This window comes from Chelmon rostratus, chromosome 6 (genome assembly GCF_017976325.1).
Source record: "Chelmon rostratus isolate fCheRos1 chromosome 6, fCheRos1.pri, whole genome shotgun sequence".
In the NCBI taxonomy this organism is placed as follows: Eukaryota; Metazoa; Chordata; class Actinopteri; order Chaetodontiformes; family Chaetodontidae; genus Chelmon; species Chelmon rostratus.
This window is the reverse complement of record NC_055663.1, coordinates 5,837,167-5,865,116: the sequence shown is the minus strand read 5'-3', so window position 1 is coordinate 5,865,116 and position 27,950 is coordinate 5,837,167. Positions and strand designations below refer to the sequence as shown.

Genomic DNA, 27,950 nt, shown 5'->3' with positions numbered 1-27,950 from the left:
AAAACAGTAAGATAGCTCTAATTACTTTTTGTCAAGTCAGTCAGATCTGTTTTATTTAGATAGCCCCAAATCACCTCAAAGGGTTTTAAAGTCTTTATAGCCCTCTGGCCAGATAGGGAAAAACTCTCCCCAAAAAATCCTTTCACAAGGGAACAAAGCAAGAAACCTCAAGAGGAACATAAGAGGAGGGATCCCTCTTCCAGAATGGACAACATGCAATAGATGGCATATTTAGCCTGGTCAAAATGGTGTCTCCAATTAAAGCCCCTATGTGTTGCATTTTAGCATTTTAGTTCCTCACAGTTACCAGGATGTCCTGACAAGATATAGAAGTTATTATTTTGGATAACTAAAGCTAGATTAGAGTCGAGTCTTTCTGTCTCCCATTGTCTTTGCCCTCTTTTGCCTGCTGCCCCTAGTATGAAGAGCTGCTTCACATGGAGATCGAGAGAATGTTGGTCAAAGACAATGCTCTCGCTGTGGCCGACAGTCTGTTGGAGCTCGGAGACTCGCAAGGTTCCTCGGGAAAGTGGCACAAACTTAGCAAGTATGCTCAAACACACACACACACACACCTACTTTGGCTGAACAGATGGTCCACTTAATAGACAGAAGATAGAACTGTGTTGTGTAATTCAAAGAGTTTGGGGTTATGAATAATATCTGGCAGGGTATGATTTTGTTCTGTGGTACTTGTACAAATTGATGGCGAATGTCATGGTGTGCACTGGCTGTTTTCATCCATACCATATCATGATCCATTGTTTAGCTTTCAAAACACTTCAAACATGTAAAGCCAAAACTTTAAGAACTCATGTGGTCAGTTTTAAATGAGATTTTCTTTGAATGATCAATTTCAATGACCTAGTTTTGTAAAGTGACAACATAATATGATCATAACAACTGAAAACAATTCTTTTGAATATCAGTAAATCATGAAACTGAAGTATTTCCAAGCTGCTTCAGTAAACAAACTTAATGTGCAACATGGATGTTGCTTGTTTCTCTCTGTCACGTCCTCACCCCATCCCTCTCCACTCCCCCAGGTTCCTGCTCCCAGAGTATGTTTTGGATTTTGGTTGTGTCATTCCAGGCAAAGTCATCTGTCACACTGTAAATGTCACCAATACTGGGTCGGTGGCTGTATCCTTCCATGCCAATCTCAAACCTCTAGCTGGCACAGGTAACGTAATACATTGCAGAAAGTCCTGTGGCATTTTCAGTTTTTCACCTCTGTTTCTTATTTTCATGTGATGTCTCACCATTAATGGACCAAAATTATGCAAAAACATATATAGATATACAGAAAGAATTGCTCAAAAAATAGTTAAACATTTTCAGAAATACACTCATTTGATTTCTTACCAACAGTTAAATAAGAAGATTGGTATCACTTTCATATATGTCCATAGAACTTGAAGCAAGAGTCAAGAGACGGTTATCTTATCTTAGCAGAAAGGCTGGACCCACCTACCAGCAGCAGGAGACCTTAACCTGTACCATACTATTGGAGTGGCAGCGACCTTTTGGAGACTCTGTTGTTTGCCTGGCAAATTTTCTAGCAAGGAGTCCTTGCTCAGGAGTGATTTAGGAAAAGCAACTCTGAGCAAGAAGCAGACATTAACTTAATCTGATTGACTGATCAAAAAAAAGAGAAACAAATACACTCTTAGTGATAATGGGCATAGAAAAGAAAAATCGATTGGCCTAATCATAGAATTTAGTCTCTATTAAGACATGGTGTAATTGTGAATACTGTTTTAGGTAATGAACATCTCTGTTGAATAAACTGTAAGCCATATTCTAAAAATAGCCTACAAATTGTTTATGTAACACGAGTTTGTGCACCAACCTGTTCACATGCTGATAGTTGTTCTATTCATTCACTTACATGTATGTACTATGCTGGTAATTTTAGCACTTGATCTATGTAATAGACCTATTAACAGGAGAAAAATGGCCTAGCTTTCATCAGTTTCCGTGATTGCTGGTGTTATAGTGATATTGTGTTAGGTGGGAGATGTGAGCACATCCTGAATGAGATCGACTGCAAACATTATCCCTGCCCAATATAATCTGTAGTGTTTCATTAGCTCACTGTCATTCAGCATTTGGAGCATGTTTCTCCTACGTCTTTGTCTTTCTGCTATCCCTCCTGTGCTTAACGAACTCTTAAAAGTCCTCCTCCCTACTCCTAACAGTTTTCCACCTCTTTCAAGGGCTAACATGCTTTGTGAATAACTTGTATCGTTACCACGATCTAGTTTTAACTGTAAGGGGAAATTATTAGAAAACGGCGTAATTCTAAGAATTTTCTCAGAATTTTATGTCCAGGAGCAACTCTTTGCACTAGGACATGTTATGAATACGGCCCCAGGTAGTCACTCCCCTGACTGAAGTATGAACAAGACAAACACATGTTGGTTAGTGAGGTTTAGAGGTGTTGGTAGGTCGATTTCTTATTATTTCTGTTCCCTCCTGTTTCCAGTGTTAATTAATGCTAAGTCCAAAGAAAAGCAAATGAGTGTATTATTCAAATGTAAACCTTTTTTTTAGTTTGAGCGACAAGTTTATGGATGTATTTTGTTGACTGTCTCAAAGGGAATGCCCCTCATTAATGGAATAATATTCTACCCATCTTCTGGCATTAATTCATGTGTTTTCAATGGGCTTTTTTCTCTTTCTCTACATTTTGCTTTTATAAAATACAAATGAGTTTAAATGTCTGGTTGCTTTTTCAAAGGTTTCAGTGCAGAAATTAAAAGGGTGAAAAACCTACCCTGCGGTGGAACACAGGCCTTCACAGTTAAATTTGATCCCCAAGGAGTCAACCTTAAGATGGGAGATATAAGTGTTATCATGCCAATACAGGTACACAGTGGCACACACAGACATGTACATGTGCCCAAATATTGTCATTATTTCTGATTCAGTGTCAAATTTCTACTCAGTTGTGCTCTTGTCTACCTTTTTGATCATGTTGTTGTGCATTGTGACCTTGTTCCTAAGAGATTTTTGTTCGTTTTTATAGGTCATGTGTGGTCCAGTGGTCCAGGTGCGGCTGTGTGCACTGGTGACTGTGCCAGCCATCAGTGTTTCCACAGATGCACTGCAGTTTGACACTGTGCGGTGTGGCATGTGTCAGGTAAAACAGCATGGTAACATGGAATGATGAGATTCTGATACAAAGGTTCAATGTTGCTTGTGTTCTTTGACTTAAGTGAAAATGTACTTTTACTACTCATTTCATTTTGCTTCGTTTTGTCGACATTTAAAAGTAGAGAATATGAAAGAAGGTGCAAGCTCAAATTCTGTGTACAGAGTAACACTGCTGATTGTGTGCATGGCACACTAATGAGGCCCACTAATGAGAGACAGGTATTCTGCCCTACTGTGGTTCCCTCTTGTGGTCAGATCAGGTTAAATCTGTCATTTCCAGGGACTTCTCTGACCAAGTTGATAAACTTGAAGTGCTTAAACTTGGTTGTGGTTACACATCTTGAAATAAGTCAAACATTAGCATAAAACTATGCTTAGTCATTTTATGCTGAAACAACATGAGGCTATGTACAACCCTGATTCCAAAAAAAAGTTGAGATGGTGTGTAGAACCTAAATAAAACAGAATGCCTACAACAGTTTAATGAAGTGTTCTTGAGTCCATGTAGTAACATCCTTTATACAATCATGTGTTCACGAAGAGGTGAACCTCGTTCCATCCTCGCTTGTGAACGACTGAGCCTTTCCAGGATGCCCCTTTCATACCCAATCATGATACTATCACCTGTTACCAATCAACCTGTTTACCTGTGGAATGATCCAAACAGGTGTTTTTGGAGCGTTCCACAACTTTCCCATTCTGTTGTTGCTCTTGTCCCAACTTGTCTGAAATGTGTTGCTGCATCAAATTCAGAATAAGCAGACAGGTCAAACTTTAAATATATTGTCTTTGTGCTGTTTTGTTAAAAAAAGATTAGCAAATGATCACATTCTGTTTTGTTTATGTTTTATACAGCATCCCAACTTTGTTTGGGATGGTTGTATTAATTGAAAATCTGTTTCTGCCAAACAAACATGACACTGCACTCATGTTGTTGTTTGTAACCTTCTTAATCTTGTGTCATATATCCTTCTTCATCAGATGAAGACAATACAGCTGTTTAATCACGAGTCTGTCCCCTGCTACTGGAGCATAGCTGAGGAGGTGAAGCCTTTCAAAAAGGTACAAAAATTTCACTTAACTTTTCCAGTTGATTTTGTAATGTGATATCCACAAAAACAAAAACTATTTCTACATGGCATCTGTCACCTTTAGATTATGGAAAACCAAGTGTTTAGAATACTATGTAAAAGAGACAGATACAGACATACAAATACAGCTTTGGGTTGATGTCTTTTATCTTGCTTTCACCTAGGTAGATAAGTTCCTGCCTCTCTACCAGCGTAAGAAGGTCTTGCAGGAGCTGCGACCGCCTCCAGCGGTGTTTGAGATGGTTCCCAGCTCTGGCATGCTGTCCCCCGGTGAACGAGTCAATGTCCAGATAAAGTTCAGCCCTGCTGAGGGGGTAAGGAGCTTGATTCATTTTAAACTGTGGCGCAATGCCATGCAGAGCAGCATGGCATTATGTAGGCGACTTCTTGAAAGGGAGGAAACATGTTGTGTAAAACAGATTTATAAAGTATGAAGACAAGGTCACTGACCTACTGTATATATGCACTTGCAGCATGTTTACAGCAGGCAGCTAGTGGTCCATGTGGCTGAGAGCACCCAGCAGGTGTTCCTTACAGCCGAGGGGCAGGGTGAGGAGCCACAACTTGAGTTCTGCCCATCTGTGCTGGAGCTGGGGCCTTGCCTGCCTGTCAGCACGGAGGCTGAAGCTGAGCTCACCGTCAAAAACCCCTGCTCTTTCCCCATTGAGTTCTACTGCCTGGAGTTGGACACACAGTATCTCGAGGAAGAAAAGGTAGCACAAACAATATCACTAGCATATTTTGTAACATACATTTGTGACAGGCAAGAAACAAGGCCACAAACAAGATCTGAATGTGAAATGCTTATTAATGTCAATCTTGGTTTTATGATGACCAAGATTGTTAGATAGTGATACTGTGAGTACATACTGTACCACTAAGCACTTGAAAGGGGACTGTGTTCTTCTGGTACAGTCAGTCTCACGTAAAGTTCATAGGAAACAGTTTCCTTGAGTCAGACATTATAGTCCATTCATCCAGCAGGGGGAAGCACAGTCATCAATCACGAGAGGCCTGGTCTAAACTTATCCTCATTTACAATGTGTTGAGATGTAAAACAATGCTTGCAAACAGAACAACCAACAATAAAAAATGGGAGAGTTAAAACTTGAAGGGAGGGATAGGGACAGGATAATTGACGTGCTATGGAAAAAAAATCCAAAATAGGAAAAATAAATGAAGTAAAAATAAATAAATAAACAGTAATAAAAGGATAAAATTACAGTACAGTTAAATATTTGCAATCATTTAAAACAACGAGACAAGACTTTTGAACAATCGTAGTGACAGCGGAGTCCAAGTTTAAGTTTGCAGATTATTTCAAGTATAAAGTACTCTGTAAAAATGACATTTCTGATCGGTATGTGCAGCAACAACTTATTCTAGTGAGCACCAAGATTATGTAAACTCAGAGTTAAAGGGGATGAAATATCTATACTAAAGCTTTATAAATGAATTAAAACAAATGTTAGTTCTGCCTCACAGCCAAAGATGGATAGCTGGCATTTTGATAAAGTTTACAGTAGAGAGTGGTGGAGGGCTTATCATTTATAGACCTGAGTGGCAGACAGCATCTAGTGGTTTCAAAGTATAGGTGGCAGCTTTTCCATATATAACAACCCCATAATCCAAAACAGGTAAAATATGTTAAATCAACTATTCTTTTTCTATGGTGAATAGGGAAACAATTCTTATTTCTGTACAGAAATCCAACTTTTGCTCTCAGTAACACAATCAGTGTGTTAATGTGGTACTTGTTAGGATGATTTTTCAATCAGGTACCAAGATATTTATACTGAGGCGCTCTGTCTGTGCATATGCTATTAGCCAAATGAATGTTAAAGGACTCACTATAAGTAGCCTTAGTGAACAGCATCCATTTGCTTTTGTCTGAATTTGGCACTATCCTATGGTTATTTAGTTGGAGCTAAAGTAACAATACACCAACAACACCTTTATTAGAAATTTTTATTATTATCAGAATGAACACTACCCATTTTTACACATTCGAATCAATCAGACAGGTAGTTTTCAAACCATAGCCAATTGCCAGAATCAAAACCAATACAGGAAAGTTTTCTTAAATGTAATGAGTGGTCGACTGTATGGAAAGCAGCACAAGACATTTTGCTCTCCAGGGCAAGTGCAATGTCATTTAAAACCAGTAGTGTGCCATAGTACTCTGCATAGGCAGACTAAATGCAGAGTGATAGGAGTGAGCATAGTGAGCATAGAAAACAAAGGGAGATAGGACCTGAGTTGATTGTTTACCAATCATTCCAAGACAACACAATTTAGAAAATAGGGTGATAATTATTTCTATCAGGTTTTATCACCACCTTCATGTAAAGGAAGGACATAAGCTGTTTTCCAGGCTGTGGTGATAGTTCCAGACTGAAGACATGAATTATGCATTCTGCAAGCAGTGGCACTTAGATTTTAAGAACAAAAAGCATCCAAATTATCAGCACCAGTCAATTTACTAGTATCAGTGATAAGAAGAGCATCAATAACTTCCCTAAGACAAAAGGAGGACATATTGAAGCTTGGTGCAGATGTATTACCCTGTAGTCCAGTCTGTGGTTTGAGCTTATAACTCAGTTCACTCATAGTGTTATCAAAAAGATGTTGAGAGGCAGCAAAATGAAAAGCTGTGCAAATTTCTCTTCCAAAATTTACTGAGGTCATGAAAGGAGCTGATGAAAGAGTGTAGGCATTAATCAGGTTAAACTTTTCTGAGTGCAGCAGTTCAGATAATCTTAAATTGTCTGAACACAAGCCAGTGGGAGGAATTTGTGGACCGTCTAGCTTAACCCAAAGTCAGCCCTAAACCATGGACTGGACCTGAGTTTTACTACATATTTCTTAAAAAGGGGAACATTTATCAACAATTAAGTTAAAACATTAATAAAATGATTGATGATTGATGAAAGCCAGTTCTGCATGATTTCAGATTTTGCACTGTGATGTCATGTAGAAAAGCACTGAGGTTTTTCAGATTCGTCCCAGTTTCCTTCTAGATTCCTTCTTGTTTTGCACAAAATATAAATACATATACATACATATACATACATATATATACACTGTTACCTGGCTAGTCAGATCAGCGAGCTCATGTGGACGAGTAAGAGAGAAGGAGCTTGAGAATATGGTTGAAAGTGTCCACCTGATATAAAAACTGTGATCATGAAGCCTGATGTTACTCTACAGTTCTGTGGTTTATCACTGAAGTGTATGAACTTGTGTTTAAGCTTTGTTCGTCTCCTCTGTGAACCATTTGTATCCTTGTTGCCCTGCGTTATTATAAACTATGATGAAATGGTCATGGGTCACGTCTCTAGCCCACATCCAGGTGCTGTCACTCCCTCTTCTTTGCAGTTCTTCATGCATTAGCTCACTGGTGTTGACAGTGTAGTTACTGTGGCAGCTCTGACATACAGTATGTTGGTGTTCAAGTTTACTGTCTGCTGCAGTGTAAAATGTTCTCAATTTTTTGTAAATTGTTGATAATAACTATTAGGGCACCATTTAGTAAGATGTCACATAGACTGACCTCTCAGCACCCCGGGCTGTGACTGACTTCCAGCATTCCTGCCTCACCAACGTTCAATTTTCTTCTGTCTCTTCCTTTTTGTGTCTTTGTGGTGTCCTGGTTTGGTGCCCTGCCCTTTCTTTTCCAATTACTTCATCCCGCATAGATCCTGTGTCTGATGCAAGGTTATGATGAGAACAACAAATTACTGCTGCCCCCCAGGGCTCCTGGAGAAAGTCTTCCCAAAGAACTGCTTGACTACTACAAGGAGTACTGCTCGCAGCTGAAGGATGACGGTAGCTTAAAGCACACCCATGGTCACCTGCAAGCACTGAAATCATATCCTGCAGGTGTCTGCGTAGTGTATCGGTGCATACCCGTTTAAATCCATTTACTTGTGTGCAGATGAGCTGAACGCAGGCTTGGATGAAAAAGAAGCTGGGATGGATGACACACACGAGGAAGAAAAGAGGTCAAGACAAAACAATGCCCATCTACCAGACAACAAAGAGGAAGAAGCGCATACTATAACCGTGAAACCAGTTGAATTACGTGAGTATAACGATTTGAGAAACAGAACTTAGCATGCTTATGAAATGCAAGTGTAATTTACTGTAATTCCCTCAGCTGCTGTGTGTTTTAAGATTAACTTCAGCTTCAATTTAACTTTTTTTGTACCAGAACAGAACTTTGAACTCATGGCTTTCTTCTCATTCTCTAATGCTTGTCTTTTGTGCGTTCAGTCATTTCAGAGATGACCAAAGAGGGAAGCAGTGTGAGACTGGGGCAGCTAGAGATGACCCCTGTCTCCAGAGCAATTGCTCGCCACATGTGTGTTGACCTGTCACCTGAAGGTCTGGCTGCACGCAATCGCAGAGGCATTGCTATTATTGTATATGGAGCCCCACTGACAGGTGAAGTAGTGAAATGATATCATTGATCAACAATGCAGAAACAAAAAACAAACAAACAACAAATACAGAACAAAATGAAATCACCTCATTTGCAGATATCTTGATATTTCAATCAAATATGTGAAGAGAGTGTAAGAAAGCATATCACCATACTCACCATACACCATACACCATACCATAGTTTGATTAGAGTGATGAGATTGTATGTATGTGTGAACTTGTGCATGTCCTGTTCCTCCACTTTTTCCAGATAAAAACAGCACAGCGGCTGCTCTGGCGTGTCATTACAGAGCGGCCTGTCTGAGTGTTGATGCTGTGGTTACAGATGCACTGATAAATGGTACTTCACCTGCAAGGCAACTCTATGACTGTGCTGCTGCGCAGTATGCTGAGAAGAAGGCTGGGGAGGCTGGTAAGCATAAGATACTGTACATGCAGTGCAATTCTGTCGCATATGGGTTTTTTGCGTTTGTTCATCTGTTTGGGGAGTTGCAGATCGTTAAAAAAGGTGGCTTGTAATGGACAGACTAGTGTTGCAACCAGCCTTATGCTTGTAATCGGCAATTGTTAATACTCTACACTCAGACAGGACCGTACTGCAGAAGAGCACAGTTGTCCGTTTAAATTGGTAAATGAAGGTGAAAATACATTTTTTTGCTCGCAGCTCAGACTGTTGAAGAAACCACAGGACCAGGACCTGCAGCAGATCTTGAAGCCTCAGATCCATCTCCAGCTTCACATGATACTGTGGAAGCCAGCACGAACAGCTGCAGTAGAAATGACTCCAAAGCTCCTCAGGAGACTGAAAACACACACTTTGCCCTCTGCCTGGTACATTGTCTCAAGTCCTCTGGTTCTGTAGCGTGTTTTAGTGTCACATTGGAAGGTTTAACTATTGTAGTCCAGGTTCAGGAATTGGAAATATTTTTTGTATACATTTGTGTTTTTTATGAATTGGGGGTATAAACCTACTGGATATATCATCCAGCAAGCAAAAAATCTCTCTTTTAAATCTGGTTTTACAAGGATCATATAAAAGTGTCATAATGCAATTTGATAAACCTATTCCTTTGTTTTCAGGGAGGAGATGTGACGACGCTCAGCAATCTTTTGCCAGAACAGCTACTAGTCGATATCCTGGCGGAAAGATTTCAGGTAAGTTAATTCGCTGTTTTTCCCTTTAGAGAGATAGTGGCAGTAGTATATATGCAGCATGTTGTAGTAGTGTATTGTGTAGCACATTAGAAAAAGGTTTCAAAATAACTGCTGGAACACAGTGTCACATGACCTTACATATAGTGGAGACAAGACCACCTCTATGACAATTAGATGAAAATGCTACATACACACATCAAAAAGGCTTATGGCTCTTTGTACTTATGACCTGGCAGATGTCATGTATGTATTATGTCTTATCCTTTCACTTAAGTTTCACTTGTGTCTTCTCATGCTTGCCGTCTTTGTCTTGTCATTGTCGTTGCTGTTGGTGCTGCTGTCACGATAACAGCTAAGCGATTGTCACCGTGGCATAGTGATCGGTGGCCTGCAGTCTGTCTACACTCAGTCAGTGGCAAGCACGCTGCAAGTTGTTCTCAAGGCCCTGAACAACCGCAAACTCATCTATGTGATCAACCTGTCTGACTCCTACACTGCCCTGAAGGCACGGGAGAGAGCACAAAGAGAAACTGAGGGTAAAAAGTGCACCAGCTCATACACAACATTCATACAGAGTGTGAGGAGGAGAGAACAAATCAAAGATATTGTATTGTTATTTCTTTTTAGTAAGGCTTATTACCCTGTGCAGTATGTGGAACTGTCTGTGTGTGTCCTTCAGAGGCTCTGCAAAAAGAGAAAGCTGACAGGGAGGAGCAGTGGCTGCAGGAGCTGGATGAGGAGGAGTATGATGCTCTGCCAGAGGAGGAGAAAGAGCGTGTTGTCCAGCGATATGGAGAAAAACTCAGACAGAAGAAACTCAGGTACTGACTTGAAGATGTCATGAACCTTTACGTGGTCTTGTCCTAAAATTTGTCATTTTTTCTGTGAGCTTTGTCTGTACAAGTGTGCATTCCTGAGATTTCATCATTGCCACAATCTAACACAAGATTACAAGATATACTTTCAAACCACAGAGAGTCCTGCTGTCAAAAATCAGCAAATCCAAATATATTTTAGTTATACAGTAAGTACATAGTTAGTAAGGGGGTAGCAGTTATTCATTTAATTTTTTCAATAATTGATTTCTGTATCATAAACTCCATAATCCTTCAAATGAATGCTTTATGATTCTTGAGTCAAACCATTTTTTTCTCTCTATGAACAGATGACTAGTATGTGAATTTAGTTTGTAAATTCTAAATACGAGAAAATTAGTGAAGGCCACAAATGTACATCTATATAGTCAACTTCTTTTTTTATATTTTGTATTTTGTATTTTTTAATTTTCCATTGCCTTGCTATTGCTATTTCTATTGATGCCACCTGTAACACCAAATTTCCCTAGTGGGGGATTAATAAACTTGATCTTATCTTATCTTAAATTGTTTGTTGTTGTATTACAATGACTTTTTTTAAACCTTTTGAAATCTTTTCACCTATTGAGTGATTTCAAATGCCACCCTGATGCAGAAGGAACAAAGTGGTTGCAGAAAGAAGTACATAATCAAATGCAGAATCAAATGAAAGTAGAGAAGCAGCACAGGAACAAATTATATAGGAAAATAAAGATACATATCAGATTGGACTATGCATCTGCATACCTGGATAAGATCCTCATTTAACCCTCCAGTTTTTCATACAGTGCACATTACTTGTTTGAAGAGAAACTGTGTATGTGTGCCTGTGTGTAAGGGAGCTTGAGAGAATAGTGAAAGAACAGGAAGAAAAGAGACAAGAGGAGGAGATGAAGAGGCTGAGAGAAGAAGAGTTGAAGAAGAAGAGCAAAAAGGGTGGAAAGAAGGACACCAAAGAAGTGTCGAGGAAGAAGAGCTTGCTGGAGGAAAAGCAGGTCTGTATATTTATCCAATTCCAATGCTCCTCTATTAATGCAATCCTATGTGAACCGTAATACATGCAAGCTCCCGTTAGTTTCCCAGTCAGTGATCGTGAAATTCTTTTGTTTCATTTCCTGTGCAGTCAACAGATGCATTGAACGGGCAGAGGGTGTCTTCCGGGAACAACTCTAAAGAGTCGCTCGTGGACACAAAAGAGCAACATAATTTAAATGAAGGTGCACTTGGGGATGCATGATTTTTACAATGTCTTGGCTCCAGGAAAATGTGAATAATATACAGTAAATGAGTATATAGGCTGTAATCCGATTGGTTTGTTGCTGACATATGGTCATCTGTGCTACTACAGTGCATCATAGCAAACAGGCTGATGATTTACAAAAGCAGACAGAAGAAACCAAAGCATTAAATGCAGAGTCTCCTCAACCCACAGACCAGCTGGAGAGAGAAAAGGTAGGTTTACTGCTAAACAAAGGCAATAACACATTTAACCCTTTACTACAAATTTACTGTGAATTAACTCAAAGCTATTATATACTACTTAACAACACCGGACTGGTACAGATGATAACTGAAAGAAGATCAAAGAAGGCAAACTACAAAGCTTTAATGTTTGAGATAATTACTAAATCATTGTGGGGTATATTTCTTTTTTTTTTTTTTTTATTTGGAACAAACAGAGGTCCAGGGGAAGAGTAGCAGTAACAAAGTGGGGGCCTATAGCCTGTACCTTACTGTGTATGTTGTAAAGTGGTCTACTTACAGTATGGGTACAAACCATATATTTACTGGAGACTTCAGAAACCTGAGGTGGTTTAGGATTATGTGGACTGATACTGTTGTTATATGGGGTGCTATTTATTGTTGTTATGGACAACAGGAACTAGAGAAGCTTTTGTATAATGAGAATCCTCAATAAATACAGCTAAACTAAAAACCAAGAGTGTCCATCCAGCAGCCAAGGCAGTCGTAGAAGATGATCAATTTCATTTGGTGCCACAGTGTAACTGTTATGAACTCTACAGTCACTGAAACTGAGTTTAATGCATTTACTCTTGACAGAGTTTAAGAGTTTGGTACATTGGTACAAGAAATGACAGTGTTACAATTCAATGGACCCATCTACAAGTGGAATTGTAGATATGTGGATGTCTATACTGTACATAATCTAATGGCACTCAATCCTGAACTTTGCATTTATACCTGACATGAAGTATGTTTGTTATTGGATGTTAGAGTACAGAAGCTGCAGAGATGAAGAGGCTAAGAAAAGAAAAAGAGTTGAAGAAAATTAAAAATGGGGGAGAGAGAGATAATAAAGAAGAATCAGGGAAAAAGGGCCTGTCTGATCGAAAGGAGGTGTGTACTCACACAGCATTCAGTGATTCCTGATTTCACTCGTAAGGAAATACATTTTTTAAATTCTTTCTTTGTCTTTTTCTCCAGTCAACAGTTGCGCTGGATGGTCGTCAGTTGTCTCTCTGCAACACCTCTAAAGAGTCACAACTGGACACAAGACAGCAACATCATTTAAATGAAGCTGCCAGCAGATGTACGGAATCACAGCATGGTTCAGTGCGGAACATAGGAACTTTCAGGCCATACTATTACATAGGATAATTCACACAATTCAAACTCGCAACTAGAAACCCAAGAGTAACTCCTGATGATCTAACTAATTACAAGTGATAGGTGTTTCAGTATCAGTTAGAGTATACAGAAATATAAAAAACGAACAAGGTACACTAAGAAATCAATGTCATTCTGATTACCAAAACTGATATAACCTAAGCATATTACCTAAAATTAAACCATGCATTATTATTATCGTCTTTGTTAATGCAGTGCATCAAAGCAAAGAAGCTGATCATTCACGTGAGGTGACAGACGAAGCCAAGGGATTACAGGCACAGTATCCTCAACCTGCAGGCAAGATGGAGGGAGAAGTGGTGCGTTACGACTACTTTCTATTTCTAGATTCTTTATTAAGGTAATGATAGCCGTAATGGGTCCTGCATTCACAAACAAACTGACACAACAGCATGATTTGTGAACCCGGAAATATAAATATAAATCTTCCAATTGTATGTGAAGCTCTTGAAGGTACTTTTGTTCATACTGTCAAACTTTGCGTTGAATACTGTGAAAATACTCAACCATTCAGTGTGCTTTGATAACATTTGGAGAGAGGCAATCAGCCATAATGAGTGCTACATTCACAGTTACATGTGAAACGGTTAAATGGCAAATCCACCTACAGCATAACAATGAAAAAACAAACTGCCATGTTGCACTTGTAGTTTTTGTAATAATTACATAAAGATCATTTTGTCATATAATCTGTTGAATGACCCCCACAAATACACTGAGACTCTGCCACAAAAGAAAATAGCAACACACCCATAACCACACACAGCTTACAGAAGTAATAACACAAATACTGTTAAATGCAATGACATTTTTGTAATCTTTTTGCTGTTACTACTATCTCCTTTTGCTCCCCAATCCAGTCAAGTGTGGATGAGCTGCAGTCTCAGTTCAGTGCATATGAGCACAGCCAGGAGCAGGTGGAGCACATCTTGCAGCACTGGGACCGAGTCCATGGCTTGTTGCTTGTCCCATTCCCCAGTGAAGAGGCCCCACTGGTGTCAGAGGATGCCACAACAGAGAAGCAGGTGACTTTGCTGATTATTTGCATAACCAATTGAACATTGCTTGGTAAATTGGAAAAAAATGATGCTATTGGTCTTTATCATCTCCTAAACTGCTGCCTGCCATTGTCCAAACCTCTTAACATTTTTAGTAACACTGGAATACCTCAGCCTTTCTTCCAAACCCAACAGAATGGTTGCTGCCTAGAATAGTGCTGTGTTTATTTTTATACTTTCTGGTCACTGTTCAGTGAAGCTTTTAGATGCCTTATTGAAAACAAACTGATCTTAGAAACAAAGCCAAATACACACTGTTATTTGGATTTCCTTTTTATGTATGCATTTACTGCATAATTACCTACAATTAAATGAAAAGCGTATGTTAAATGCCAGTCACTTCTCTTTTTGTCTTAATGAACTGATCATATCAGAACATAGAAAACCATGTGAAGCGGTGTATTGTATTTCAGTTTGTCCAGCAGAGGGTAGCACTACCTGCCAGTGCTAAGTGCATCACCAAGAGCAGCAAGAAAGCCATTAGCAAGGCCATGTCTCCCATGCCCAGTCAGATGGCAGCACCAGCTGATGCAAGTATGGCAGGAGACAAAGTGTCCCCACAGGACATCATCCCTCACATTGTGCTGAATGTAACAGGGAAAGATTATCCAAGCACTACAGAGCTGCTGAAAGGCAGCGCTCTGCCTCCACTGGACGAGGTATGACTTGCCTGATTTTTGTGTTTTTGTAGTTGGTCGAGTAGTAACTGTATGTGTCTTTCTAAAATGTAAACTATCACTTTTTCATCAGTTTATCATCACTACCTAATCTATTTCTGTCTCTCCTTTGCTCTCATTAGGTGTTAGATGATTTGGGCTTGGGACCCAATGGCCCACCCATCCCTCCTCCCACCACCTTCTCCATGGTTCCTTTCCCCAAGAACAGGCAGCAATCTAACCTCACCTGTGACTGTTTCACCTTCCTGCTTCCCTTGAGGCTAGACCAACAGGGTGCGGAGAGAAAAGATCAAGAGGAAGATGTACAAGCATCAGTTGTAAAGGTAATTTCACATAACATGAATATACACTTAAACACACACGTACAAATGCAAATTTAGCATTGTGATGATAATCCTTTTTTGGCAAGAAGCAGCAGGATTTACAGAACAGGTGGACTGAATTTGAAGAATAGTGCTTAGGATTTACCAGCCATAAAATTCAAGCTACCATTCATCCCCGTCGTGGTCAAAAAGGTTTATGATACCAGATTATTACAATCAGTAAATCAAAAGCAAAAATTGATTTTAAAAAAGAACAAGTAAAGATTTTATTGTCAGACTGATGTTTGGGTGTGTTTGTGCACACTAAAGGAAGAGGCAGCAGCAACACCTTCCAAAAGTCGCAGAAAGGACCAGGATAAAAAGGGTAGAGAGAGTCAGAGGAGCAGGAGACGAACACTGTTACGGGACTCCTCCACATCTGACTGCACCGAACCAACACAGCAAGACCAGCACCAAGGAACTTTAGAGCTGAAACGCAACCAGAGGCAAGGGAAAACACACAGACACACTCTGCAAGGATACGTTTGGTTTTGTTTTGTTGTTCTTATTGTACTGTGTGTGTGTGTGTGTGTGTGTGTGTGTGTGTCTGTGTGTGCAGCCTGACAACATTTCGCTGGGTTGTACCAGCCAACGGTGAGGTGGTTCTGAAGATCTGGTTCTACTCAGACTCCCCAGGGAAGTTTGAACAGACCTTCAACTTTGAGCTGCTGGGGACGCAGAGACACTACCAGCTCATCTGCAGAGGAATTTGCACCTACCCCTCCATCTGCAAAGACTACAAGTCAGTCAGCATTGTTTAATAACGTAATGCAGTCATATAAATGGTAAAGAAAGGGGAATGAAGGGAAAAGGAAGCGAAAGGAGTGGTGATAAAAATATTTACTCAATATTTAATGCTATTTTAATGAAGCAGCTTTTGGGAAATTTAAGAATACAACGGTTTAGTCAGACTGAAATTAAATTGCACTGTTTGTCTGCTACAGCAGTATCTGCTCTAGTAAAAAAAAATCAGAAACCCAAAGGAAGAAATTCATATTTGATTATTTTTTGGTTCAATGATGGTGCCCACGTTTTTTGGATTAATATGACACGTTGTTAGGCCTCTGTCAACGCCGACAAAGAACATGTTTCCATATGACAAATCCAACCTTTCCATAAAGCGGTAACATCAGCATTCTGTCATAGGCAGAACAGTCACACTGAGGCAGACAGCAGCGTGCTACACAACACAAGAGCCACAGACTCTGAACAACTACCTAAACTTTTAAAGTCTCCTTCTTATCTATACTACAAATATGAATGCCGATCGTGTCCTGCACCTCAGCGTGTAGCCACCAAACAAACATTCAGCAGAGAAAAGTGCACTCCTAACATCAGTTTGCCGACTAGATAGCTAATTAGCTGCTCAGCTGTAGCACATTAAACAGCTTGTAAATACCCTGAAAATGTCACTTAGTTCTGTTTAGATCAGGCATCTCAAACCGGTTCCATAAAGGGCCGCGTGGCTGCAGGTTTTCATTCCAACCCAGGAGGAGCACATCAGGCCAACCAACATCAAGGGATCACTTAGTTGTCAGCTGAAGACTGAGATCAGCGGATTAATTGATTCCAGCCTGGTGTGTTCCTCCTTGGTTGGAATGAAAACTTGCAGCCACGCGGCCCTTTATGGAACCGGTTTGAGATGCCTGGTTTAGATGCTGGTGAGGCTTTTTTCTACAGTACCACTAACAAAAACATGCCTGTTCATGGCTTTGAAGCTGCAGCCAAAGTTTGTAGTTACTGCCTCTCTCTCTCCTTTTTATCTTTCTTTTAATAATAAAAAATATTCATCAGAAATATTAACTATGCATTTAAAAACATGCAAAAAGAAATGACTAAATGTGATTTCAATTGTTTGTTAGTTTTTTTTTAATTTTTCATATTTGATTTCCCCAGGACTCTTTTTGCCCTCAGTAAGAAAGTACCTAAAGTGGAAGAAGGGATCCAGAAGACTTACGTGATCAAATCTGGATACTTTGAGTTTGGACCGTTACTCTGTGGCAAGACCAGAGACAGGTGAGAAGCAGGGTGATGTCAGTGAATGCCTTTGTGTGTTTGTATCAGTCTGTACCTTTGTATTTACAGATTCACATGTGCCTGTGTTTCTGTAGATACAAGGAAAACAGATACCCAGAGAACACAGAGAGGCTGGTGATTCATAACAATTCAGGTCTGGAGGCTGAGGTCGAGTTCCGTTTCCAGCACGATACCCAAGCCACCACATATCTGCTGGACCCCCCGGCCATGACTCTCAAACCTGACCAGAAACAGGTACCTGCATGGTCTTTTAACACAGGTCTTAGCCCTCATTCAGATCACTGACAACATGTGACCAAAATAGAAATATCCGATTGAGAATATTTTGATGTCCGTTGAAGTGACTCAGATGACTGTAATAGCATTGGTACATGTAAATATTCTTCTGTCCTGCTAGGAGTTGACAGTATGGGCCTACCCAACAAAACTGGGACAAATGAAGGACAGTGTTGTTTGCCATATCAAGGATAATCCAGAGCTTGTCATCATCAACCTCTCCTGCTGGGGAGTTTGGCCAGAGCTTGAGCTGGAAAGCAAGCATTTGCACTTTGACAGGATTTTGCTGCACAGGTACGAAAATATGGAATACCAAATCAGGGAAGATAAATTGTTTTTCTGCAATAGCTTGACAAGGGATTTTCACAAAGTGCAACAAACCAGAGAGTGGAGCAGCATGACAGAGTCAAAATACTGTACTTCAGCTACAGCGATTGTCACCTACCCTTCTGCCTTTTCTTCATTCAACTTACCTTCTTCCATCGTTCTGTATAGGCGGGACAGCCGTAGTGTGACGCTGCATAATAAGACAGCACTGCCAGTATCTTGGAGACTGCAGGGTGTGGAGGAGCTGGGTGATGAGTTTAGTGTGCCACAGGATCAGGGCATCATCTCGCCTAACTCCTCTTTCCCCTTGAGCTTGCACTTCAGGGCGAGGAAACCACTCCACATTAAGAAGATCTTACGTCTGGAGGTAGAGAAAATGCATGTGCTGAAACTGGCTATTACACATATCTGTTTGCATGTATGTACGGAATATGCTGTGTGTTTTGTTTTAGGTATCCGATGTGGAGAAGATTTTAGGCATCGTACACACCGAAAACATAAAGGTCACTGTTGAAGCCTATGATATAGCTCTGGAAATCTTACCAGGTAGAAACCAGCAAAACTTTCAAACAATTCTTTTATGTAAAGGCCAAAGTTAATTGGGCCCTCTCTAATTTGCACGACTTTTAATTCTATTAAGGCACATGTAATCCTGACTGGCTTCTTGCTGTTAGGTTATCGTGTTAACCACTGTGTGAAGGAGCTGCAGCAGTCATATTAATTAAATTTAATGTACGATATACTCTTGCTTCTTTGACAGATGGCTCTCTGGACTTTGGAACCATCAAAGTCTTTGAAGAGACCAAACTATCTCTCAGGATGAAAAACCAAGGAAAATATGAAATAGCCTACAAGTAAGTTTGAACTGCTAGTTTTTGACTTTACAGTGTACTATAATATTAAAGTATAAGCCTGAATTCCGCATTCCTGTAAGTAAACTTTATCCCACCATGAAGGTAGTGAAAGTTGTTCACTTGCATTCTTTTCTTTCCACAAGGTTTACATTTCAGCAGACCGAGCCAAACCAGCCGAACCTAAGCTCCATTTTCACGGTGTCCCCCAAGAGTGGCAGTCTAATGCCCCATGAGAAGCCCACAACAGTGCAGATCTTCTGCAAACCCCATACGGAAGTCTTCATCAGAGAGCAACCTGTTCTGTCTTGCCAGGTCTGAGCCATACACTGGTCTTAATGATCCAAGTCATCAACTTGATTTGATTTCGATTTGATTTTACTCTTCATGACAAAAGTAGCATGCTGTCTACACCGCCTTTCTCTGGCTAAAGGAAAGCAGTTTTAGTATGCACTTCTGAAAGATCACTAACTTTGCTATGTCTCAACTCAATATCCTAGTTTAACAGGATTATGCATGCATAGGTTGTCCTGGCGGCCTAGTAGTTTAATATGCATCCCATATAATCCCAACATCGCTGGATTTGGACCTGCGTCCTTGGTTGTATGTCATACCCCTGTCTCTCCCTGTGATCCCAACTTTTGTTGTTCTCAATTTGTTATTTGTTCATATGAGATCGAAGGCAGAAGGTGAGTCATGAGTAGTCAAGTACAACTTGCTTGTAAGAGTTACAGGATTGTGCTTCAAATTTGAATCCTTCAAGATTTCAAGTGCAACTTGAACAGATTTGCTTGTTAAGTCCAAAATAGCAACTTTCTGAAATGAGGTGATTTAGAAACTATGAACTGTATCAAAGCTTCTGATGATTTACTGGATGCTAAAGAACACACTGAAGTTAAGGATTTTCTCTTCTGCAGGTGATTGAACCCAACATTGGGAATGGAGGAGACATTGCTACCTTAGCCATCAAGGTTTCAGTGAAGTCTGTCTTCTCCAGGTTATGGCTTGATTTTATTTGATACTTATATTGATTTAGGTTATGTTATGGCCCTGACTAAACTTTGTTTTTGAATTCTGATGGATGGTTATCTTTCCTTGTTTTCATTCCTTTTAACTTCACAGTTAGTACATGCTTTGCTTTACAGAAGTTATCAGTTACCACCTCATCACAGTCTGCAAGCTTCATTATTTTGTTTATAGGAGGTAGTTCTGAGAGTCAGCCTAAGCACAAATTGTGAATTGCTTAGTGGATCTTTTTTAGGTACAAGATCACACCTGCATGTGACATCAACTTCGGTCCACTGGTCTATGGCTGCAAGAAAAGCCAGAGCTTCACTATTGAGAACAATGGAGTCTTTGAGACCCATTTCACCATCTGCCGCATGATCACGGACCCTGCTCCACCAGGGAGGCCAGGGTAGGAGAACAGAACACACACACACACAAAATGGATGCAGAGACAAAAAACTAGCAGCTCAGAGCAGGTGTTCTTTACTTGTTGATGAGTCACAGAACATGAAGAACCATATCTACTGCAGTATGTGATAAATGCCATATTCAAATATAATACAGCTTAATATATTACAGTAAAATAACACAGTATTGATAAGGAAGTATAATTGTTGCCGATCCCTGCAAACTATTGTTTCCTTGTTTGGAAAGAATGTGCTGCTTTTATGATGAAGTCCTGTGATCTGAGGGTGAAACAAATTAAAAACAAAACCAATGATGTGTCAAAAGCAATAGCACAGCAGGAAGTTTTGAAAACTGTAAATCTTTTAAAGATAATAAATCACCAGGAAGGTCACCAGGACAGATTGTCTGTGGGAATTTTATACATTTTTGCAGAAAAGATTACAGCAGTGCTATTGAATGTCTTTAAGTAATGAATTAATCAAAAGGGGATGCACAAACATGTTGTGAAGCTGTTATCTCTGTGCTAGAGAGGTCTCAACTGCTGCCTGATGGAGAATCTGTCACAGTCCTTCTCCAGTATCAGTTTGCTTAAAGATGTTTAAATTAATTGTTGGTTTGTGTCCCTGTGTGCCGGTCTCAGGGGTCCAGGTAAGAAGGTGCGTCAAGAGAGCCATTCAGGGAGGGCCACTGATGATAGCAAAGCGAGACGTGAGTCCTTCCAGAAAGACACTAGAATCACACAGGTAAGAGACCGCTAGTGGAGATGACAACAATAACTTTATGAAGTGATTGATTTCATTTGTTTGGACAGTCCTCTACACGTTTGTCTTTCGAAGAGTGGAGGAGAGCCAATAGGAGAGTGCTAACCATTTTCTCACGAGGAAATCATTGAAATCTTTAAAAGATAAGATCTTATCTTATCTAGCCACGTCAAACTAACATAATTTTACCAAAACAATCATAATGATATTTGTATTTTAACTGATCAAACATAATGTTATCAGATCATTACACTTTTACTTAAGTATTACAGAATCTTTTAACAGCAGCTTTGTCACAAACACAGGTGTAACTAATTATTGATTGCTGAAATGTAGGCATCATTAATGTTATTAGTTCTGCCTGTGACTATCCTGATTTAAGGAGTCAGAATGTCTGCTGTTAAAATGTCCAAATCTGATTACTTTTAAAACAATAATGAATACAGTTCTCTGATGGTGGCTGTGAAGGTTCAGTTTAGCAAAACAACACATGATGTGTAAGATAAAGACACTGGTGACAAAAAAACTGGTGATGCTCATCAATTAAACAAAAGTCAAAATACAAGAAGCCTTTATTGCTTTTGAGTCTTATGGCTGTTGTGTGTGATAGCTATTTTTTCATTTGCACAACAAAATTAATGCAACAAGTTAAACCTGGCTCCTGTTGTTACGAGATTCCCCAGTATTCTCATCTATGCCTCTCTGATCCTCCCTGTTTCTGTCCAGAATCGCCTCACCATGGGGGTGTTCTCAGTTTCTCCCTGTACAGGGAGCCTGCAGCCAGGATCTCAGCAGGTGGTGACAGTGAACTGTGCAGCTGAACAGCTGGGCAGCTGGAAACAGGGTCTGCTCATCGACATCACCGACCGTGACCCCTCAGACCAGCCTGATGGCATACCGTACAGTCTGCTGGCTGAAGTCTGCAAGCCAGGTGAGAGCTGGTGAATCTGATGAATAAACCTGACCAAAGTTGTGGTTCAGTTCCGTACATGTCAGATGTATTGCTTCTCCTGAGACCACTAAGATAGGCATAACACATTGTGATTGATACGGGTTTAAAACTCAAATTTTCAAGGTTATCTTCATCAGAAAGGTATTTTTCATCCTAATGATCACAAAAACATATATTTTGTAAACATTTAGAGTGTCTGCCTGAAGGACAAAAGGGGTTGTGGTTCATCAAGTACCTTTCCTTTGACTAATACTGAAACTGACAATTTTTTTCGGGGTGGGGGGGGTTTCCCAGGCATTGCATTAGATGTGACCTCCATCTTCGAGGAACACCATCTGTGCCAGAACAGCAGTCAGCTCCTCTCCGAACAGTTTTGCAATGCTGAAAGCGTTTACGTCTGTGACGAGAACAAGTTTATTTTCAACAAAGTCCTGGTCGGGCAAACTGCTCAGGCCCGATTCAAACTCACCAACAACAGCAAGGTGCCCTGTGTGCTCAACCTGGCCATCAAACATGTTGGCGCTAAGGTAAGACATGTGAAGAATCTGTGGATAGATACATGGATAAATGCATACATCAGTATCACTGATAGTGGTAAACGGTAGTTAGCAGGTCAAACATATCCTGTATTTCTTTACAGACGTCCCGCAACATGGAGGTTTTTGATTTGTCTGTTACAACACTGAGCATTCCCAGCCAGTCACACACGTTCGCTGTGGTCACCTTCACACCCCAGTCAATGCAGCTCTACAGTGCTGTGTTTGAGGCCACAATAGAGGGGACTAGCAGGTATATGAGTACATGACTATGCATGCTACTTTAGTGTTCTTTTTGCTGCTTGTGTGTACATTTATTTTTATTTCCACTACTAATGTGAGTATAATGAAAGAATACTGTAGCATCACCCCTTGCTTTGCCTTGCTGACCACTGCCCACCTACTCTTTTGTCTGTCAGATCGAGAATGACACCCACATATAAGAGCAAGGAGCTGGAGTTCAGCTTAATGGGAGAGGGCAATCTGCCCAGTGTGTGTGTGGTGTGTCCAGCTCTGAGAAACAATGGAGGAAGTTCAATGCTGCGGTTCAGACGGATGTTGGTAGGGCGCAGACATACCCTGCCCCTGGTGCTGCTAAATGATGGAAATGTTCCAGCTCAGGTGAGAGGAGACATATTCCTTTGTCCTTTTATTTTTTTTATTGATTTAGGCCACCCTAAAATCATTTTTAACAATTTTCTTTTTGGCAACTCTACATACTTACAATAACAAGAAAACCCAATTCACCTGTATTTACAATACTCACCTGAACCTAATACAGTACATAAGGTACACTTCTACACTACACGTCAATAAAGGTACTCTGGCTCTCTGTGTTGTGTAGGTCCAGATTGACATGCTGGATAAACATGGAGTGTTCACCCTCAAAGCTGCTCCTGGCAACACTTGCAGCTCCATCCACTCCACAAAGCTTGAGGGCACCACTGATTCAGGTACAACCTTAACTTGTAAATCCGTCTACGGTAAAATGCATCTCCTCTTCACTTAAAGTAGTAGTTAGAACAGAACAGAACAGAAATGTGTTTCTGTTTTCAATGAACATTTATATCCAAAATTGTCAGTGATACTTTTGATAGATGTGATACTCTTCCCTCTTTCACAGAGCATCAGTTGGTGCACAGAGCCATCCTGAGCCTGAACGTTAACAAGAAGGTGGAATTTGAGGTCAGCTTCTGCTCTGACAAGCCCCTGAGTGTCGAGGCCAAGATGTCACTGCAGGTGGAGGACAACCAGTACTGCAATACCATAATACGAGTGACTGGAGAGGCTTATCAGGAAATCGTCTCTCTTGAAAACATCAGCAGGTCATTGCAGGACATAGATCAGGAAGATGATGAGGGAGGTAAGAGAAGAGAGGAAGGCAGGGAACTACGCATGTGATGGAATGAGGGGAAGCGGTGTAAAGTAGTCTTGTGGCTTATCCTGGATTTTTCTAGAAGGCCTGTTTCTCTCTTACAGGCAATTATGAGGTGCTGAATTTTGGTGACTGCCATGTAGATCGTCCCTACCAAGAGCAATTCACCATGACCAACCACAGCAGCAGCCAGGTGGTGAGGTTTGAGTGGCCTCCTGCCGGGCCCCATGTCTGCTTTTCACCGCAGGTAAATCATTGAAGGAAAGAATTCAAGTGTGGCTGTAGAACTGGGGTTGTTATATGCATTATGTATACATTATATATTTAAACTATTCATATATGTAATATGAAATGATATTAATGAATAGCAGCTATTTGTAACTCCAAATAGCATACAGCCAGGTATAGATTACAAGACAAGAAACCCAGACATGTAAAAAGTCCCACCGGAGCAACATACCCAGAGACACAAAACACAACAAGTCACAGCTGCATTGATTGCCTCTTTGTTGTTGTTTTTTTGTGTCTCGTTGTGCTTGTTTTGCATCTCTTTGTCCTCAAATAAATACTACCAACATAATAGCGATTATGTTAACTATCTAAAACTATGCTGTTTTCTTATTGTTTGCTGAAGATGACACTTGATTTTTCTTACAGGTGGGACACCTTCATGCTGGTTGCTCTAAGGTAGTGACTGTCACCTTTTGCTCCAATCAGCCAGTGACTCTGACCAGCCAGCCAATGGGATGCAAGGTTTGTGAGGTGGCATTCCAGCAGCCACTAGAGCAGGTGGCTGACTGGGACGACCAACAGAGGACTGTGCAGTGGTTAAGTTCTTCCAATCAGGCTTCCCCACAGCAGCATGTGAAGAATACGGTAAATATGTTGACTGTGATGTGATAGTGATGTTGAAGACAGAATAACCAGTTTACAATTACAGCTGAGCAAGCATGTACATGTTTGCATGCAGGTGATGAAGACAGATCCTGAGCCCTGCTGCTCTGTGGTAGAGGGCTCCCAGTGGGAGTTGGAATTGAGTGTCAGCGCAGTTTGTGACTATGTGAAGTTCAGCTGCAATACCGACACCATCCACTTCAAAGACACCATGCTTTACCAAACCAGTCACCACCAGTAAGTCAGACTCTGGGTATATGTAATGCATTCTGTTTCATTAAACCAATTAATTTTACAGCTGTTGGCTGAAACAGGCTCCCCTGTTGCATGCCGCCCCATTACACATCTTTCTGTTTCTTTATCACAGTGATCACAGTAGTGTTCAATAAAGCCCTAATAACATTAAAATAATTTTTAGATTCTAAAATATTGTTTATATTGTTTGTGCGTGTGTGTCTGTGTCTCTGTGTATGCAGATGGCAGATTGTGAATCATGGCACTGTCAAACTGCAGTTCTCCTTACAAGTCCTCATGGATCCAAGCAACAACACTGTCAATGACCAAAAAGGTATATATTGCATATGCTGTATACTGTATATATGCATATATTATTACTTTAATATTACTGTATATAATGAGGTAAACTTCATCTTGAATATCAACATAAATTGTTCTTACTGTGTGATTAGTTTGAATTTGATATACCTATTTAAATTGGAGTGCCTTTTGAAATCGTGTATAAATGTGAACCTGTGTTGTCTGTAACAGATGAGACCCTTGCCTCTCAACCAGACAGCAGGTCAGCAGGAGTGTTAACTGAAGCCCGTCCTGCTAGCGCTCTGATGTCTCTTCTGAAGAATCCTGAGCTTCCTCCCATCAGTGTTGAGCCCAACATAGGGACTATAGAGCCTGGTGCAGTACAGAATTTTAGCATTCGATTTTCGCCCCAGGAGGTGGGCCAGTTTCAGGGCAAGCTGTTTTGCAGGTACCGTAAATTGTTCTTTAAAATTAACATGTTTAAGAACAAAGAGCTAGCCAAGTTATATTACAGTGAAGAAGTGAATGTTCTGTAACGGAGCTCTTACTACTGTTAAAAGGGGGGAGGGAATTTATTTTTCCGTGATTGGAGCCTAGTCTGACTGCTTTTCCAAACTTGATCATGCTGCACTAGACATGTACTGAAAAAATTAAGTCGGTCCCACCCTGAGGCCTGAGCCATCAGGCTGTGCTGGTTGGTGCTTTCACCAAGACTCGTTAAAACAGAGTATCATAGTAAAAGACATTGGTTGTCATTTTTCTTTACCTCGTGGATACACCCCCTGGAAATGTTATGATGGACAGGATGACTGTCTCTGTAAGAATAATAGACTTTTTTTCTCTTTGTGTCTGTCTACTTTCCTTTCAGCATTCCCAACTTGCAGGATGGGAATCAGGCTCCCTGTATCTCAGTGTGTGGCCGCAGCTTGTTGCCCCACTGTCACTTTGACTTGGAGCACTCAGACTATATCAGTGGGATCCGCTGCAACCCTGAATTTAGGGGCTCTGTGGACCCTAACACCAGGGTCATAGAGTTCAACGCTGTTGGCATGTCTGTGCCGTCAACAAGGTAGCAGACACAGAGAGAGAGAGAGAGGTGAGAGCTTTTAATTTCTATCAGTTTACATTTGAATACCCTTGTGTGTTCTTGGTTTACTCCACAGATGTTTTAGTGTGATGAACCCAACCAGTGAACCCTACTCATTCAAGTGGAGGTGTGAAGATGCAGGTGGCAGCCCGTTCAGCTGCCTCACCCCATGTGGTACAATCCTGCCTGGAAAGAAAGTGGAAGTAAGGATGGAACATTTGTCTTCCAGTCTTCTTCAGCTCATTGAAGCTACAGCTACAGTAACTCATCTGATTCACCTTGTCCCAGCCCTCTTTATTTCATTGCTCATCATTCAATCTCAATCTCTCTCCTCAATTTCATTTCTGGTCTCCCATTTCATTACTGTTTCAGTTTCTCTGTGTCCCACTTTATCACAACAAATCTAATCTCACTCCTCCCATTTAATCAAATGCCATTTTAATCTTGTTCTATCACAGTCTTATCAATTTCTTGCTCAACTCATCTGGTCTAATGTGGTCCAGTGTGTCCATCACTCCTCTATTCCGCTCTTCCTCGTCTTTACTCCCCTCACTTTCCCCTTTATTTTTTTTCAGACATTTCTGCATAACCTCTGTTTTTAATGGAAAATTGTTTGTCATTTGTAACCCAGTGGTCATCTTTGTGTGTGTTTGTGTGTGTGTGCAGGTGTGTTTTGAATATGTAGCTGAGCAGCTGGAAGTGGTGGAGTCATTCTGGAGCTTTGTGATTGAGACTCTGTCACTGTCTGTCCCCTTCCTGTGTGTGGGCACCAGTAGAGAACCCCTTGTCTATCTCGACAGACCTCATCTTGACTTTGGAGAACTGCTTGTTGGTATGTAATGTGTGCTGAAAGTGCATTGATTTTGTTGTTCAAATACATATACAGTGTATTTTTTGTGATACGGTACATATACTTGTAGTTACATCTGTAAAGTTCACTGTCAACATCTCCACAGACTTAAGCATGACTAAGCTATGGTTAAGTTAAGGCAGCTAAAACCACTTGTTGAGGGTTAAGAAATGATTGTGCTCACAAATATATGAAATAAAAATATAGACAATATGACTATGATTTGCAATATAAGACCTGACCCCTTATTGGCCCTCCAGTAAAAAGATTTGGCCCCTTTGAACTAAACTTTTCCCTTTTATGGATAACATCTAAACTTTCACATCATAAATCTATTGTAGATAACATATTAAACACTATAAATCCAAGTAAATTAGACCTTCATAACGTCTAATACTGCCCCTGTGCGATGAGAGGCACTCAGAATGCAGCTACTGTGGTAGGCTTGTTTTGTGCCCCGCAGCTATTTGAACAGCACATGGTGCTGAAATGAAGTCTTATAACTTTATCAGATTTGTCAGGTTTTCAAGGCACTAGGATTTGGTTTTCTGGTTAAGATTAGAGTTAGATCTATGTTAAGATAAGAGTTTATTTGTATAA

General features: G+C 40.4%; 1 protein-coding gene across 1 annotated transcript in view; it reads left to right on the top strand.

The window, feature by feature from the left end:
- The window catches only part of hydin (HYDIN axonemal central pair apparatus protein), an 82,517-nt gene that overhangs the window by 44,549 nt on the left and 10,018 nt on the right, over positions 1–27,950 (top strand). Inside the window, exons 30-79 of the mRNA XM_041938586.1 lie at positions 420–547; positions 1,047–1,183; positions 2,744–2,871; positions 3,032–3,145; positions 4,141–4,221; positions 4,415–4,564; positions 4,724–4,963; positions 7,949–8,078; positions 8,188–8,334; positions 8,526–8,696; positions 8,947–9,104; positions 9,366–9,527; positions 9,777–9,851; positions 10,204–10,387; positions 10,531–10,672; positions 11,544–11,700; positions 11,829–11,922; positions 12,054–12,157; positions 12,941–13,063; positions 13,151–13,256; positions 13,550–13,653; positions 14,215–14,379; positions 14,865–15,071; positions 15,212–15,412; positions 15,722–15,897; positions 16,011–16,193; positions 17,348–17,467; positions 17,563–17,722; positions 17,886–18,058; positions 18,260–18,458; positions 18,544–18,637; positions 18,852–18,945; positions 19,089–19,257; positions 19,860–19,939; positions 20,204–20,359; positions 20,999–21,101; positions 21,846–22,050; positions 22,366–22,598; positions 22,712–22,860; positions 23,027–23,228; positions 23,452–23,560; positions 23,731–23,970; positions 24,087–24,229; positions 24,640–24,858; positions 24,953–25,113; positions 25,353–25,444; positions 25,645–25,861; positions 26,282–26,482; positions 26,577–26,703; positions 27,167–27,332. Coding sequence (XP_041794520.1) covers positions 420–547; positions 1,047–1,183; positions 2,744–2,871; positions 3,032–3,145; positions 4,141–4,221; positions 4,415–4,564; positions 4,724–4,963; positions 7,949–8,078; positions 8,188–8,334; positions 8,526–8,696; positions 8,947–9,104; positions 9,366–9,527; positions 9,777–9,851; positions 10,204–10,387; positions 10,531–10,672; positions 11,544–11,700; positions 11,829–11,922; positions 12,054–12,157; positions 12,941–13,063; positions 13,151–13,256; positions 13,550–13,653; positions 14,215–14,379; positions 14,865–15,071; positions 15,212–15,412; positions 15,722–15,897; positions 16,011–16,193; positions 17,348–17,467; positions 17,563–17,722; positions 17,886–18,058; positions 18,260–18,458; positions 18,544–18,637; positions 18,852–18,945; positions 19,089–19,257; positions 19,860–19,939; positions 20,204–20,359; positions 20,999–21,101; positions 21,846–22,050; positions 22,366–22,598; positions 22,712–22,860; positions 23,027–23,228; positions 23,452–23,560; positions 23,731–23,970; positions 24,087–24,229; positions 24,640–24,858; positions 24,953–25,113; positions 25,353–25,444; positions 25,645–25,861; positions 26,282–26,482; positions 26,577–26,703; positions 27,167–27,332 — 7,579 coding nt within the window. The remainder of the gene's footprint in view (positions 1–419; positions 548–1,046; positions 1,184–2,743; positions 2,872–3,031; positions 3,146–4,140; positions 4,222–4,414; positions 4,565–4,723; positions 4,964–7,948; positions 8,079–8,187; positions 8,335–8,525; positions 8,697–8,946; positions 9,105–9,365; positions 9,528–9,776; positions 9,852–10,203; positions 10,388–10,530; positions 10,673–11,543; positions 11,701–11,828; positions 11,923–12,053; positions 12,158–12,940; positions 13,064–13,150; positions 13,257–13,549; positions 13,654–14,214; positions 14,380–14,864; positions 15,072–15,211; positions 15,413–15,721; positions 15,898–16,010; positions 16,194–17,347; positions 17,468–17,562; positions 17,723–17,885; positions 18,059–18,259; positions 18,459–18,543; positions 18,638–18,851; positions 18,946–19,088; positions 19,258–19,859; positions 19,940–20,203; positions 20,360–20,998; positions 21,102–21,845; positions 22,051–22,365; positions 22,599–22,711; positions 22,861–23,026; positions 23,229–23,451; positions 23,561–23,730; positions 23,971–24,086; positions 24,230–24,639; positions 24,859–24,952; positions 25,114–25,352; positions 25,445–25,644; positions 25,862–26,281; positions 26,483–26,576; positions 26,704–27,166; positions 27,333–27,950) is intronic.